Raw genomic sequence first — 16,203 nt, 5'->3', positions numbered from 1 at the left:
CAACAATTTCGATAGAATCTGAAGTTGCTAAACAAATTAATTTCGGTGACTTAGTGTCATCCTTTTCAAAAAAAAAAAGGCAAGGAAACAAAAATTTTAATTACCTATGGTCGTTTTTGTTTTGTGTTATTGATTACTTTTTATATATTTGTCCTATACAACTTCTCAGAAGATTAAAGAGTTAGGAGAGAGTTAATTAATCATTGTTGTTGTGGTTTATTTTGCTCCTAAATTTATATCCCAAGTTTTCATCTACTGCCAAGAATAGTAGGGGCGCAACAAAATAGTTTCGCCTAGGGCGCCGTAATCTCTCGGGCCGGCCCTGACCACCGTATCACTCGGTGCCTCAGTGGCTTCTCTAGCTCTGGCCTGTGTTCAAACTCACACAGACCTATCATACACAGAGCTCCTGCCCTGTGCTTGCCTCCCAGGACCCAGAGTGGAGGAAGAGATCCGTCCCACTACCAATCCTACTGATCTCTCCAAAAGTATAAGAAAACTGGGCATAGGCTTTTATCTGACTTGGTCAAATAGTTTGACCAAATCCACAATCTCGTTTATTTTGTATTGTGACCACAGCTGTGGCTGTAATTACAACGCTCTCCAGCGGGCTCAGTATGTTTCTATACGCACCCTAGGGGACACATAACGACCCTCGTAGATGATTCCCCTCACTGCCTCACAGGGGTTTTATGCTCGTGTTATAAACATTGCAGAGTGTAAGTATACTTATAAGGGCTCATTCAGACATGAGTGATTTATCATGAGTGTTTAGATGACAAAACCAGGAATGGAACATACAGAGAAAAACTATAATTGAAAGATTGACACCTGTTGTTTGTTTTGGAGACATTTCTGGTTTTGGTATAAAAACACTGATGAAAAATCACTGAAGTCAGAAAGAGTCGTAAAAGAAAGAAAACAAGCCATACACATCACCAGAATCCGACCCCTCTGAAGTGCTTGGGACATCCTGGCTATCAGTGACCTGACCTTATAGAGGTCTCTGGTGGTTGGGACAGCATTACTCCCATCCTAGTGGAGACCATCGAGGTGTGACGGATACAGGTGGTAAGTATAGGCATAGGCAGAATGGGTGGCTTGGAGGCAGCTGACATTGAAGGGCAATATAGAGAAGAAGTCCAGATTTCTATAGGATTAGCAAGCCAAAGTATATGTTATTATGCAGTTCAGTTTCTGAGAAGAGCCACACTTTCTATGCACTGATTTCCTCTTGTTGTTTCTTATTGATTACAGTGTGTCCTACACTGATTTTCCATGGGCTGATTGTGTTGGTTTCATCTGCACCCACATGCAATATATGATGTTATACTGTTTCAGCCTTGTGGTCTGTCATTTTTATTTATCTACTAGTTATCAGTAGATTAGGCATGAGGGAAGGGTGAACCCAAACTATAAAAACTAGATTTACAAATCCATCAACACGTGCAAAGCTTTGAGACTGACACGGTTATGGAAGAACTATGGCTGGCTCTGCCACGTGCCAGGATACACAAATATAAGGGAGCATAATTACATCTCTTTTTTTTGTAATATAAATTCTGCAAATAATCCAAAAATTGATTGTGGACTTTTTGCACTTTGCAAAGGTTCACTAGATTATATGAAGTATATTGGAATATTTGTACTGGGAACACTGGTACGATCTCTATCGATCATTCTGCCAAAATATGGCAAAAAACTACTGTACATAGATCAAAAGTATCACACGTACTGTAACATGAGTAACATTAGTCCCCACAAGGTGGCAGCAGCACATTTGGAAATTAAAATTCTTCACCTGTTCTGCGAAAATTTGATGAGAACATACAAATGATACTATAAACTGAAGAGTCTACAGATTATAACAGTGGGACTATCACTAGAGGAAATCACATACCCTAATGTTATACACGGGGGTAGTTTTTATCCTCAAATGGAAGCTATCATCAGGAAATGACATTGTTTAAATGATTTTTTGTGTTATATTTTTTTTTTTTTTTTAAAAAGTCAATGTTTTATTTTTCATCAAATCACAATCTTTCTAAAAAAAACAAACAAAAACAATATTAGCAATCTTGCCATTTCACAGAGCCACTGTTTTTTTTTAGCTTTAATTTGCCCATCCTTTCAGGAAGCGTCTCCGCAGAGGCAGGATTACAATGACACACAACATTTGTGTACACAGCTGATTACACAGGATCCACCATTCACCATATCAGAGATAACCCTGCTCTCTCCCTTCACATACAACCAACTCTGAAACAGTTTTCTGCAAATGAAGCTTTTTTTCCTTCTGGAAAAGATCCTGGTTTTGCTTTAAAGCCCAAGTTAGGCGGTTAGGTTCTTTAAAGAATTTCTTGATAATGACTCTAGTCTAGGATTGCTATCTCCAACAGATGGCGCTAGAGGCTCTGTTCTCTCTCTTTGAAGGCTTCATGCATACCTTTGCACACCATTCACACTGCTTGGGGTCCTAACAAGCACAGAGCATCTGAGGGTTTCGGTGCATGTGCCGAGCAAAAGTGAAGTTTGGCATGTACACTCAGTTTCAATGCACATGCCCAGGAAGCTGTCTGTCAGCGCGCAGACGTGTGATTTCCTTCAAGAAGGCCATGACGCTGGAGCAGCTCAGCCATCAATGAAACTGCTGTGAGCACGACTACCGATCAGAGGAGCATAACTGAACGGATATCCAGTGCCACCTAGACTGGACATAGAAGGTAACTAACAGCTCAGTATGCAGCAGACCCATGTGGTTAAGATGGCGGCAACACAGGTGCAAAAATACCGATGAGACAACTACTCACGGCCTACTATGTATATGTTTTTGCAAAACAGTGATGGTCAAACTGAGATATTGAGATTGTGTGGGTGCGATTGTTCTCTCATTCATATGCTACACATTGCACCCCTATGGACGGGCAGAGACACACATACGACCTTGCACAGCTTTATATGCAACAGAGTGCAGGGAAGCTCCTCTGCTCTTTAAGGGGACAGCATTCAGTGTACAGGAGACTAGTATATGGAATGTAAAGGAATTAAAGCTAAAATAAAAACAGATGAAACTGGAAACAAGAGAATTACACTTACTCAACATAGAAGCTGTTTTCTCCACAAATATTTATGAAGTCAAAAGATTTATCCAGAGGTTTCTCCACCAAGATGTCATGAGTATAGCTGTTCACAGGTACAAGTAGAATAGATTCCTGAAAGACAACAATATCCTAATGATATTGAACTAATACTCGGGCTTGATGGGGAGGTAAAAACAAAATATTGTATAAAGTGGGGCCCCAATAAGTTATCAAACCAACAAGAAACAGACCCATCTATAACGCTGTAAGCGTCACTCTGTCCAAAGCCTTTATAGACTGCGCAAGCGCGACACGCCTGCGCAGTCTGGCTCCAGACAAAGTGACGCATCCCCCCAGGAGCTTGCGGTATGCATAAGCACTGAACGCATACCGCCATCTCCGCAACACCTTGCGAATCCGGTGTTGCTGTTGCCGCAGGGTCTTACGTCTTGATGTGGTGTCAGGAGAGGGCGGGTTGTGGCGCCGCAATCAGCGCATGCTCTTACTGCCACCATTTTGTAGAAGACACACTGCAGTGTGTGTCTTCAAGAAAATGGAGCTGGAAAGCGAGGACTGTGCAGACGCCGAGTCCAGCACCACAACACACCCTCTCCAGACATCACGGAACAACAAATTAACCATCGGGTATTGACACGGGCACCTCTCCTGACATCACGGCGAGACCCCGTGTCAATACCCGATCATTACGTTGTTGGGCCATGATGTCTGGACAGGGTGTGTTGTGGTGCCGGACTCGGTGCCTGTGCAGTCCTCACTTTCCGCCGCCATATTGTAGAAGACTACAGTGTGTCTTCAAGAAAATGGCGCCGGAAGCGAGGGCTGCGCAGGCGCCGAGTCCGGCACCACAGCACGCCCTCTCCAAACATCACAGCATTTGGGGCGGGGTGAGGGGACCATGCATTCCTGGATTGGGGGGTGAGGGAACCATGCATACCAGGATTGGAGGGGTGAGGGGACCATGCATACCAGGATAGGGGGGGGTGAGAGGACCATGCATACCAGGATAGGGGGGTGAGGGAACCATGCATACGAGGATAGGGGGGGTGAGGGGACCATGCATACCAGGATAGGGGGGTGAGGGGTTACCATGCATACCAGGATAGGGGGGTGAGAGGACCATGCATACCAGGATAGGGGGGTGAGAGGACCATGCATACCAGAATTGGGGGGTGAGGGGGCCATGTATACCAGGATTGGGGGGTGAGGGGACCATACATACCAGAATTGGGGATGAGGGGACCTTGCATACCAGAATTGGGAGGTAAGGGGTGCCATGTATACCAAGATTAGGGATGAGGGGACCATGCATACCAGGATTGGCGGGTGAAGGAGTACCATACATCCAACGATAGGGATGACCATGCATACCAAGATTGGGGGGTGAGGGGACCATGCATACCAGGATTGGAGGGTTGAGGGGACCATGCATACCAGGATTGGGGGGTGAGAGGACCATGCATACCAGGATTATTGGGTGAGGGGACCATGCATACCAGGACAGGGGGGTGAGGGGACCATGCATACCAGGATAGGGGGGTGAGGGGACCATGCATACCAGGATAAGGGGGTAAGGGGACCATGCATATCAGGATGGGGGGGGAGGGAACCATGCATACCAGGATGGGGGGGTGAGGGAACCATGCATACCAGGATAGGGGGGGTGAGGGGACCATGCATATCAGGATAGGGGGGTGAGGGGTTACCATGCATACCAGGATAGGGGGGGTGAGGGGTTACCATGCATACCAGGATAGGGGGGTGAGAGGACCATGCATACCAGGATAGGGGGGTGAGAGGACCATGCATACCAGAATTGGGGGGTGAGGGGGCCATGTATACCAGGATTGGGGGGTGAGGGGACCATACATACCAGAATTGGGGATGAGAGGACCTTGCTTACCAGAATTGGGAGGTAAGGGGTGCCAAGTATACCAAGATTAGGGATGAGGGGACCATGCATACCAGGATTGGCGGGTGAAGGAGTACCATACATCCAACGATAGGGATGACCATGCATACCAAGATTGGGGGGTGAGGGGACCATGCATACCAGGATTGGGGGGTGAGAGGACCATGCATACCAGGATTATTGGGTGAGGGGACCATGCATACCAGGATAGGGGGGTGAGGGGACCATGCATACCAGGATAGGGGGGTGAGGGGACCATGCATATCAGGATAGGGGGGGGGAGGGAACCATGCATACCAGGATGGGGGGGGAGGGAACCATGCATACCAGGATAGGGGGGGTGAGGGGACCATACATATCAGGATAGGGGGGTGAGGGGTTACCATGCATACCAGGATAGGGGGGTGAGGGGTTACCATGCATACCAGGATAGGGGGGTGAAAGGACCATGCATACCAAGATAGGGGGGTGAGGGGACCATGCATACCAGGATTGGGGGGTGAGGGGACCTTGCATACCATAATTGGGAGGTAAGGGGTGCCATGTATACCAGGATTAGGGATGAGGGGACCATGCATACCAGGATTGGCGGGTGAAGGAGTACCATACATCCAACGATACGGATGAGGGAGGACCATGCATACCAGGATTGGGGGTGAGAGGACCATGCATTCTAGGATTGGGGGGTGAGAGGACCATGCATCCAGGATTGGGGGGTGAGAGGACCATGCATACCAGGATTGGGGGGTGAGGGGACCATGCATACCAGGATTGTTGGGTGAGGGGACCATGCATACTAGGATTGGGGGGTGAGGGAACCATGAATACCAGGATATTGATGAGGGGGCACCATGCATACCAGAATTGGGGGGGTGAGGGGACCATGAATACCAGGATGAGGAATGAGGTGCCATGCATACCAGGATTGGGGGGCATACATACCAAAATAGGGATAAGGGGGCCATGCATACCATTATAGGGATGAGGGGGCATGCATAGCAGGATAGGAGGGGGCAGCACATACCAGGATGGGAGACCATATACCAATAAAAATGCTTGCCACCCGGGCATAGAACGGGTTCATAGCTAGTAAAATATAATGTTTATTGACTATGAATAAAACTCTCAAAAACACTCTAAGACCTGTTTCACACGTCAGTGACTCCGGTACGTGTGGTGACGGTACGTCATCAGAGGTCATTCTCGCAAAGCACGCCTGGGAACAGAACTTGCCGGCAGCGCTGATGAGGACCGGGATCGCCGCTGAGGAGATCGGGAGCTGCCAGGAGGTGAGTATATCCCTATTTTTTATTTTATTATTTTTAACATTCTAACTTTTACTATTGATGCTGCATAGGCATAGGCATAGGCAGCATCAATAGTAAAAAGTTGGCCACACTTGTCAAGCACTATGCTTGATAAGTGTGAACAACCTGTCAATCACTTTTCCAAGCGATGCTTTAAATCTGTTGGAAAAGCGCTAACATTCTGCAAGCTAAAAGCCCTTGCAAAACGCTTGTGTTTTACCCACAGGGGGGAGTTGCAGAAATGCTGCTGACAATTCCGCAGCATTTCTGCAACGTGGGCACATAGCCTTCCGCAGATAGGTAGGCACACTTTAGAGATTACTAGGGAATCCTTCGTCCCCTTATACCATTTCAAATTTTTTCTTTGGCCTAATATGCTCTGTATGTATACAGACACACCTCTATAATTTTTTATCTATCAGTAATATACAGCCACATTGCACATTGGCTCTACATACTATTTCCAGAGGTCTATGTCTGATCTAGGTATATAGAAAACTAAGAACTAAGTGAATCAAAGTACATAAAGAACTTAAAGAGTAACTAAACTTTCATTTTTTCATAACTTGGTTCATATGGAAGTTTATAAAACGTTCTAAATCTCTTTACTAGGTAATTTATCTTCATTGCTGGTAAAAGATTGCATATAGCTTCAAAATTCCTGCTAATCCCCAGATTCTTTGCTTGGTTTCAGCTGCATTCATATCATAACAACCTGATTTGGAGTACAGAAGATGGCAATGAAGGTGTCAGCTCTCCTGCCTCTTCCTCTGAGTGTCGTGCTTAGTCCGGGTTCACACTTGTGAGAAACTCGCATGAGTCTCACGTCTCAATACCCAGCACTGCCGCCGGCACTCAGGAGTGGAGTGCTCAGCTGCATAGAAATACATGCAGCCGCACACTCCGGTCCCGAGTGCCAGCGGCAGTGCCGGGTATTGAGACGTGAGACTCGTGCGAGTTTCTCACAAGTGTGACCCCGGCCTTATCAGAACAATCTCCTGCAGCAGCTTATCCCCGAGCTTGTAAAACACCAGGGCTGCGCTGATCCTTCACTGCCATCATCTGTACTCCTAATTAATATGTTCTGATATAAATGCAGCTAAAGACAGGCAAATAGACTGGGGTGTAGCTGTGATTTGACAGCCACTCACATGCAATACTTTTACGGACAAAGTTATTTAAAAAAATAGATACTCTTTAATTTAGCATTATCTTTAAGAAGAATCAATGTCTTAACTCACCACGTGTAGGGGCTTATCTGGTGGAGTTGTCACAGTTACTGACAGTTCTGGGTTAGTGACATCAAGGCTGATACGGTTACCAGCAACAACCAGATCTCGGCATCCAAAAGTGTGAGGACAATACGAAGCATTGAAAGTACCTGATAAAATACCACATATTCACACTATGGCTACAAAAAATGAAAATGACCATACATGAAGGAGCGTACAACATCATACCTGACCACAGTGCTCCACCGTCAACCAGCACAGACACTGGAAACGCCGGGTTCTGAGTCTGGTAGTAATGGACAATGAAGACATACCTCCCGGTATTAGGGATTCCTCTGCCCAAAATGATCTGATTCTGTATAGAACACAAATTGAAACTAATGTACTAACATAAATATAACATACAAGCTCAGAATTTGTGGACATGCAGGAAAAGTTGGCCATGCACACTAGATCAGGGTCAACCAACCAAGCCACCTTTGTTTCAGTATATTGTACTTTTCACTTTTTCCACTGTTATCTGCGTTGTGCAGCCATATGAAACTTTTACACACGTTGCTTATTTTTCCTTGCACATTTGCAGCAGACTTAAATCTGCAGCATGTCAATTCTTTCCGTGTTTTTGCTGCAGATGTCACCCATGAGTGGGGAAAAATCTGCAGCAAAAACGCGCTTATTTTAGACAGTGTTTTTCCTGTCAAGAGATGCAGGAAATACTTAATGTGTGCACATACCCCAAGGATCTGTGCATACTTTGTGGTTTTGTCGCATTTTTGTTGCGTTTTTTCCCCGACAGTTTTGTCACAAAACCTGACGGATTTCCTAGTATCAGCAAAGTGATTCCTGAAGTCTCATGCACAAGTTGCTTGTTTTGTCCTTGAAGAATTTTTTAACATTTAAATCTGCAGCATGTCAATTAGGCTGGGTTCACACTTGCATTTGGCTGCTCTGCGTATGGCTGCGTACTTCCTCCCTTAAGCTCCGCCTATGCTCTGCTTACTTCTGCATGCGTCGTCCTGTGTACCTAACTTTAACACTGGGTACACAGGGACATGCGTTATATGTGGATGCGTTTTGACGTGCCCGCCGAACCAACTTATATAACTGCAACATGTTGCGTTCCCGTGCGGTCGGTGGGCACGTCAAAATGCTGCATGCGGACGCATCCGCAAACAACGCATGTCCCTGCGTACCCAGTGTTAAAGATAGGTATGCAGGATGCATGCAGAAGTAGGCGGAGCGTAGGCAAAGCTTAAGGGAGGAAGTACGCAGCCATACAGAGACCAGCGCAAGTGTGAACCTAGCCTTATTTCAGCGTGTTTGCTGCAGATTTCACCCATACTAATAAATGGGAAAAACGCATGCAAAAAAAGTTTAAAAAGATGCACCAAAATCACATGATTTTATGTTGTGTTTTTCCTGCCAGCACATCAGTATTTGCAACAGATTTGCAGCAGATTTTTCTACTGCATATACTGAACGTGTGCACATGTTTCCACAGTCAGTATCCGGCAGCGCTTTGGACACAGCACATGTCCGCTCCGTCCAAAGCGCTGCCTGCTTTTGAACACAGGTGATTCCGCATGTGTTCATGGAACCGTGTGGAATCATCGCGTCCTATATATTGTATGGGTGACTTTATTTTGCGGAGACGGAGCGTCTCCGCAAGATAAATAGACATGCTGCGGTCTGGAAAGACGCGCTGCATGTCCGGTTACGCAGGGAAGCCGGAGGCATCCGTGCACGCATAGTGGACATGGGATTTCATGAAATCCCATCCACTATGCTGTAACATCTGGCCACTGTGGGTTGAACGTTGCGGCTGTACGTAGCGTCCAACCCGCAGTGTTTACTGACCGTGGAAACATACCCTAATTCACAGTGCAACATGACCATTGCAGCACTGTTGCAGGCAGCCATAGAGCTAGTAACATTACAAAGCCTACCAAATACCTGTTGTGCTGCCAGCAATACTCTGCTGCCCTGCTGCCAAGGAAGACCTGCTCCATGGACAGGCCCTTGTCCTGTGCTCCTCTGCCCAACAGAGTCTCTAACATCTTTGATGGGGTCCAGCAATAAGGAGAGAGGTGGATTTTCATAGACTGAAGACTGGATACAAGAAGGACTTCAAGACAAGAACAATATAAGTTAATCGCAAAATTATCATTACATTCAATCTCAGTGATTTTTCATGCACATTACTCTATGTACTACAAATAATCAATTCTAAAGATGTAATTAAACATGAGCTATAAAAGGGAAGAAAATGTGGTGTAAAACAAAGCTCCCACCAAAAATGTATGAATCAGATGATTTGTCATAAGGATGTCCGGCACACTGCACAGCCATGTACATGGCGCCTATACGTGCTGCAACATACTGTCATGATCCCAGTGCAGGTTTTTGAGCTGCACGTCAGGGGTTAATGTCTGGAGCTCAGAGCAGGTTTTGACCTGCACATCTGGGGTTAATGATTGTGGCCTCTTTCTGGTTCTGGGAGAGCTTCTTAAACCCCTGGGAAGCTCCAATCCCTGTCAGTTATACTTTTGACTTAGGCCGAGTGTGCTGACCTCTGTGTGCCTGTTCGTTGTTATAGCTTGTTTATATGGTTCTGACCCGATTCTGTTTCCCATTGTGAGTTTGCCTGTTGATTCTGTACTGTGCTATCCTCTCTGTGTATGACTCATTGCCTGTGACCTGACTACTCTCTGCTCGCCCCTCTTGTACCTTGCAGCTATCTCTGTGTATGACTCATTGGCTACGTCCTGACTATCCTCCCTGTCTATGCCCCTTGGTAACTTTGTCTCGCAGTTACCCTGCTAGGAGTTTTCCTGCAGCTCCTTGCTCTCTGGAGTTTAGGCCACGCCCCCAGCAGTCACGTGCTTCAGGTCCTGCTGTTCTGAAGTACGCATCTATTCGGCTGCTGCCCGCTCCACAGGTATCTTTGAGAACAGTTCGCTTTACTCAGGACACGCGCACTGGCTCAGTGAGCAAGTTCAGTGCGGTGTTTCTGAGACATACATACTGGGTGATTCGGTCATTCTGTGCTTGAGTCTGTAAAATCTAGTTTATAATCAAAAGATGAATACAAGTTCTTTACTAAAGGAAAAGATTGTTACTCTAGTTCCAAACTAAAATTGCCCTTAAAAAAAAAGTAGAATGAAAATTTTAAAGGGCTTGTCCGATTCTCTGATATTGACGACCTGTAATTACAATAGGTCATCAATATCAGATTGCGGGGATCTGACGCCCAGTACTCCCACTGATCAGCAGTTATAAGCTTCATCGGCAGCTGGGTGTACACAATGTAAGCTGCGTAACAACCCAGCTCTGTCCAATGTGCCTGTCATGGACATCAGCATCAGCCACTAAACAATGAAAGAAGTCACAATCAATGCTGATCGGAGGAGGTGTCAGCAGTAGAGACGACCATTCTAAGATGTAACCCTATGTCATCAGTATCAAATGAGTGGACAACCCTTTTAGAGATATACATTTACATTTGGGCGGGAGTTCGTCCATAAGCTGCTATACAGTGCACCTTTGGCTCTCCATACTCAATGAAGAACTCCTCCACTGGGATGATACACACAGTGTGCTGAAACAGAAGAGGTAACAGTCAAGGGAAATAAAGTAACATATATTTTGTCGAAATATACAAGTCGATTCCATGGGAATTCATATTTAAATAATGAAAGTGCAAAGTGTAGTAGAATTGTATAGCTGCATAGCTACAATGCAGCGATGGCTTCCTCGGACATGTACACGGCCCCATAGCATAACATTGGCCCGAGCGTGATGCAATGTTTTGCCGGATGCCTTTCGAATCGATCTACGCTTGCCTGCACCAGTCCTTAGAGAGGATCAAACTATGCATTGACAATGGTGGATATTTGGAAATGTGGAACTCACCAGTAGGAAATTGACTGATGATGCCGTCACACAAATTTCAGTGTCCGAAAACATCTCAAACTTTGCAACGCGATTCATGTTGTCCACCACAATACTGCGACAGAGGAAGCTGCAGTGTAACATATAAAACACGACAAAATAGAATTTACTTCAACAAATATTTTTATGCACAATCGACGAAGAAAAAAGGATTTTTGGGCACTATATGCCGGAGGGCGAATAGCTAAGGACGTGGTGGATGCCAGAAACGCGTCAGGTTTTATCTTCATGATGGATCTTTCTGTTATTAAATTAATGTCTAAAAAGATTAATTTTATGGATGGAAGTGTCGTCAAATCCTATTTTCTTCGTCGGTTCTACAGTAGCTGAGCTCCACCAGCAGGAATTGTCACCGATTCATCAACTATCCGATGTATCCTGAACAATATTGACATGGTGAGCTTCTTTATTTCTATTTTTCTGCCCATATTCCCTATAATGTTCATAAGAGGCATAGTTAGATAATGAGCGACTAGGGCAGGCTAATAGTCTGTAGACCCACATGTATATTCTTCTTTCTACAGCCTCCCATTAGTAGGATTGCTATTATTGGTTCTTATAATTAAGTTACAACACAAAAAAAAATTGCAGGTGGAGATAATAGGTCAGACAAGCAGTCCTTTTTCTAACATTTTAGACAAGAAATGAATGTTTGATGGTTAGGGGTATAACTAAAGCTTTCATAGGGAGCAGAATTGGTATTGTGGCTCTGTTTGGTATCTAGCAGTAACTATGCTGCCATAGAGGGGTTCGAGCCTTGCTAGAATAAATTATGGCATGCTCTATTGGCCTCTGTAAGTATGGAGATATGCCCCCTAGAAGCATTGCATTTACACCAGGACTCACTGAATATTACATTCAGGAAAGTAATGAAAACAGCATTCACTCCTCTATCCCCAGTCATTACCGAGCTGGCATAAACATTAGTAAAAACAGGCGTACTAGAAGTAAGCACAGGTAATGTAATCCAATGAATGTGCTGCTTATGAAAATTCAATCATGGAGACAAACAGAACAATACTCGTACTGTACCTGTATTTACAGCTGTACACGTTCACTCGGCCTGACATACTGGGGTCATTTCTCATCATCACAGTCAGAAAATATTGCTGGGCATCTTCATTGGCATATTCAAAGACAAAAGAATAAACTCCGGCACGAGGGACTTTGATACTAAAATATAACTCCACCTGTGGGAACCAAGATGTTTCACAATTATGTCATGTTAATTCATCTCAACCTAAACACACTGCAATAAAAGTGCGTTTGCATAATCAATGGGTTCAACTGAAGGATATGCCCACTTCTGGAAGCAGTTTGTTATTTCCCCATTACCCTGTAGGGCGAAGGGTGGGAACCTTTTCTCAGGCAAGGGCCATTTGGATATTTAGTTGATCCTTTGGGATTAATTTGAAAACTACCTTGTTATATTTGGTCAAACAATTAATTAACTCACTCCTAATACGATGGCTGGTGCAATGATGTTACATCATCAACAGGTTTTCATTAAAAATTGGAAACTTTGTTTCTTCACTATGTACCAGACTGCAGAATAACATTAGTGAATTAGTAAGTGAGCTTGTTTTGAAGGCAGGATTTGTAAGTTTTATCTTTCTTTTCTTGATCTCCACAGTGTCCCAAAAGCTGTTTTTCAATACCAGAACACCTGTTGTTCAGTGTTCACACTTTTGTGAGCAGTGTGCGTGGCCTAAACGTTCTACTATGGCCTGCAGGATCTCTCGATTTGTCTCCTATTGATGACACCTGGGACGTCATTGGTTGACAATTACAAAGGGAGCTGCCATCCTGAATGGAGGGACACGAGAGAGGAATACCGGGAAACTTACCGGAGGGCACAGGGGGATGGGCGGCTGGGTCGTAAGAGACGAGCAGCCGTCCCTCCTGGCTGAGATGCGAACCCTGATTCGGGAGGAAGTACAGGCCTCCAGATCCAGCCTCTCACGGCAGCAGTCCCCCAGTCCGGGACCAAGCCGGAAGCGGCCGAGGTGGGAGACGGAGCTAGCCTCGGAAGCAAGCTCGCCTGAAGGGTCAGACTTCTGGGACTCGGACCCCGAGGAAGAGATCCTGACCGACAGGCGGTACCAAGGCAGGAAATACCTGTTTAGGCTAGAGGATACTGACGACTTGGTGCAGGCGGTAAGGATCACCATGCAGATTGAGGAAGTTCCTAAGCCGCATTCCAGACAGGACCTGATGTTTGAGGGACTGGTTGCTCGGAAACACTGTGTTCCCTGTGAGTGAACACATTAAGACAATGGTCCTAGAAGAGTGGAATGAGGCAGAACGTCGACTCGTGCTGTCCCGGGACTTTAAGAGCCGACTGCCCTTTGACCCAGAGGAAACACGATTATGGGAGGAAATTTCTAAGTTCCTAAGATCAATGTTCCCGTAGCTAAGGTCACCAAAAAGACCGCCATTCCCTTTAAGGACACATCAAGTCTCCGGGACTCGATGGACCGGAAGGCGGATGTTCTGTTAAAGAGAACATGGGAAACGGCGGCTGCCCTCACTAGGGTTAACATAGCAGCCACCTCGGTGGCCAGGTCCATGTTCTTATGGGTGGAGCTGTTGGAAGAGAACTTAACCAACAAGACCCCTAGATCCGAGATCCTACCTTCCCTTCCCCTGATGAAATCAGCCACGGCGTTCATGTCAGATACGTCGGCCGGATCGGTAAGATTCGCAGCCAGGAACAGCTACCTTTCCAATGCAGCTCGAAGAGCGTTTGGCTAAAATCCTGGTCGGGGGATAATGCTTCGAAGGCGAAGCTTTGCTCCATCCCCTTTTCAGGCACAAGGCTGTTCGGACCAGCTTTAGATAGCATCATAGAGCAGGTGTCCGACAAAAATAAAGGTTTTCCAGAGGAAAAACCCAAGCGTCCCCAGTCCTTTCGGAGGGGGTCCTTTTTTAGGAGACAGACCGACTTTAGGAGCCAGGGTAGATACAACAGAAGCTCCTATAGAAGCTCCCACAACCAGGGGGGGGGGAAGCAAAGCCTCCCTTTTTGCGTCAACCTCCAGGTCTAGGAGGCAATGATGCCAGATGTGTCGGGGGAAGACTTTGTCACTTTGCAGGAAGGTGGGGCAGGGTTACTCACAACCGGTGGATCCTCAGAACCATCGCAGAGGGTTACAGCATAGAATGTTGCTCCCCTCCCCCGACAGATACATTGCCCCCACCGTAGTCCAGGCGGACTCTGCCATGTGGACAGACCTACAGGACATGCTCAGGTCAGAGGTTATAGTACCAGTTCCTCAGTTGGAGAGGGGAAAGGGTTACTACTCCTCCCTGTTCTCCATTGCAAAGCCATCTGGCGAGGCCCGAACTATTATAAACTTAAAACCCCTAAATGCCTGGGTCATGTACAAGAGGTTCCGGATGAAATCTATACGGTCGGCAATTCATCTTATAGACAGGGATGCCGTCATGTTTACCCTTGACCTGAAGAGTGCGTACCATCAGGTCCCTATCCATCCCTCATCCCAGAGACTGCTAAGATTCGTAGTCAGACTACCGACCCGGACCTGCCACTTCCAGTTCCAATGCCTTCCATTCGGGCTGGCTTCAACCCCCCGAATATTCACAAAGCTGGTAGCAGAGGTGGTGGCCTACCTGAGGAATCAGGGTGTCATTATAATACCATACCTAGAGAACTTCCTTCTAGTGGCAAGATCAGTAGAAAGGCTCATTCAGGACAGAAGGCGAACAGTCAGAACATTGGCGTTCCTCGGCTGGCTGATCAACGAACAGAAGTCAGACCTAAAGCCAGAAAGCAGGAAAATCTTCCTGGGAGTTCTCCCAGATTCAAGAAACAGGATATCCCTGCTACCACAAAAAAAGCAGCGGATCATTCAGGACAGAGCCAAGGACCTCCTGAAGCATTGTTCCTCCGTAAGAGGGGCAATGGATGTCTTGGGCCTGATGAAGGCTTGCATTCCGTGCGTCAGATGGGCCCAGTTCCATTCGAGACCACTGTAAAAGGAAATCCTCGCAAAGTGGGACAGGTGTCAGGATTCACTCGACAAGCCCATAACATTGCCAGATCCGGTGAAAAGGTCTGTACGGTGGTGGATACAGCCCAGAAACCTACAGGTGGGCGTGCTATGGACAACTTCGCCATACGTGGTAATCACCACAGACGCCAGTACGTGGGGTTGGGGAGCCCACGTAGAAGGGAAAATTTTCCAGGGAAGATGGCCAGTCAGCATCAGAAACAGATCCTCCAACTTCAGGGAGCTCTATGCGGTCTGGGAAGCCCTGCGGCAGAACCGGTCGGTAGTGAGGAATCGACACGTTCGAATATTGTCCGACAACATAACGGCAGTCTCATTCCTGAAACATCAGGGAGGCCCGAGCATCGACCACTCCAGGCGCCAGCAGAACGAATATTCGCATGGGCAGAGGAGGTTGTCTGTTATGATTGAGTCACCGTAGGAGGCAGACACAAAAATAGAAGCTACGTTCAGAAAACCAGAGAAGTTGGCAACTATCAGATTGCAGACCCCTGAACCTATCAACACAACTAGCAGTAGCCGTGGGGGGTTCCTACGATGCCCTAGACCCCTCGATCACAGCCGGAGCGCTAAATAGCCTAAAGACAGAAAAGGAAATCTAAACTGCCCCAGAGCAGACCCCAAAGTAAAAGGCAGCCCCCAACATATAATGACGGTGAAGCAAGATGA

General features: G+C 46.3%; 1 protein-coding gene and 1 long non-coding RNA gene across 2 annotated transcripts in view; one reads left to right on the top strand and one right to left on the bottom strand.

The window, feature by feature from the left end:
- LAMA3 (laminin subunit alpha 3) overlaps positions 1–16,203 on the bottom strand; it is a 297,581-nt gene that overhangs the window by 112,976 nt on the left and 168,402 nt on the right. Inside the window, exons 26-32 of the mRNA XM_073550824.1 lie at positions 12,533–12,690; positions 11,462–11,570; positions 11,050–11,147; positions 9,503–9,674; positions 7,778–7,904; positions 7,559–7,698; positions 3,097–3,212 (exon numbers count right to left, since the gene is read on the bottom strand). Coding sequence (XP_073406925.1) covers positions 3,097–3,212; positions 7,559–7,698; positions 7,778–7,904; positions 9,503–9,674; positions 11,050–11,147; positions 11,462–11,570; positions 12,533–12,690 — 920 coding nt within the window. The remainder of the gene's footprint in view (positions 1–3,096; positions 3,213–7,558; positions 7,699–7,777; positions 7,905–9,502; positions 9,675–11,049; positions 11,148–11,461; positions 11,571–12,532; positions 12,691–16,203) is intronic.
- The window catches only part of LOC141053775 (uncharacterized), a 30,194-nt gene continuing 16,331 nt past the window's right edge, over positions 2,341–16,203 (top strand). The window contains exon 1 of the long non-coding RNA XR_012221266.1: positions 2,341–2,723. This is a non-coding gene — a long non-coding RNA (uncharacterized lncRNA). The remainder of the gene's footprint in view (positions 2,724–16,203) is intronic.

Source organism: Dendrobates tinctorius, unplaced genomic scaffold (assembly GCF_039654945.1).
Source record: "Dendrobates tinctorius isolate UK_male_01 unplaced genomic scaffold, ASM3965494v1 ptg000171l, whole genome shotgun sequence".
NCBI classification, from domain to species: domain Eukaryota; kingdom Metazoa; phylum Chordata; class Amphibia; order Anura; family Dendrobatidae; genus Dendrobates; species Dendrobates tinctorius.
The sequence above is the reverse complement of the archived record's forward strand: the minus strand, read 5'-3'. Positions and strand labels throughout refer to the sequence as shown.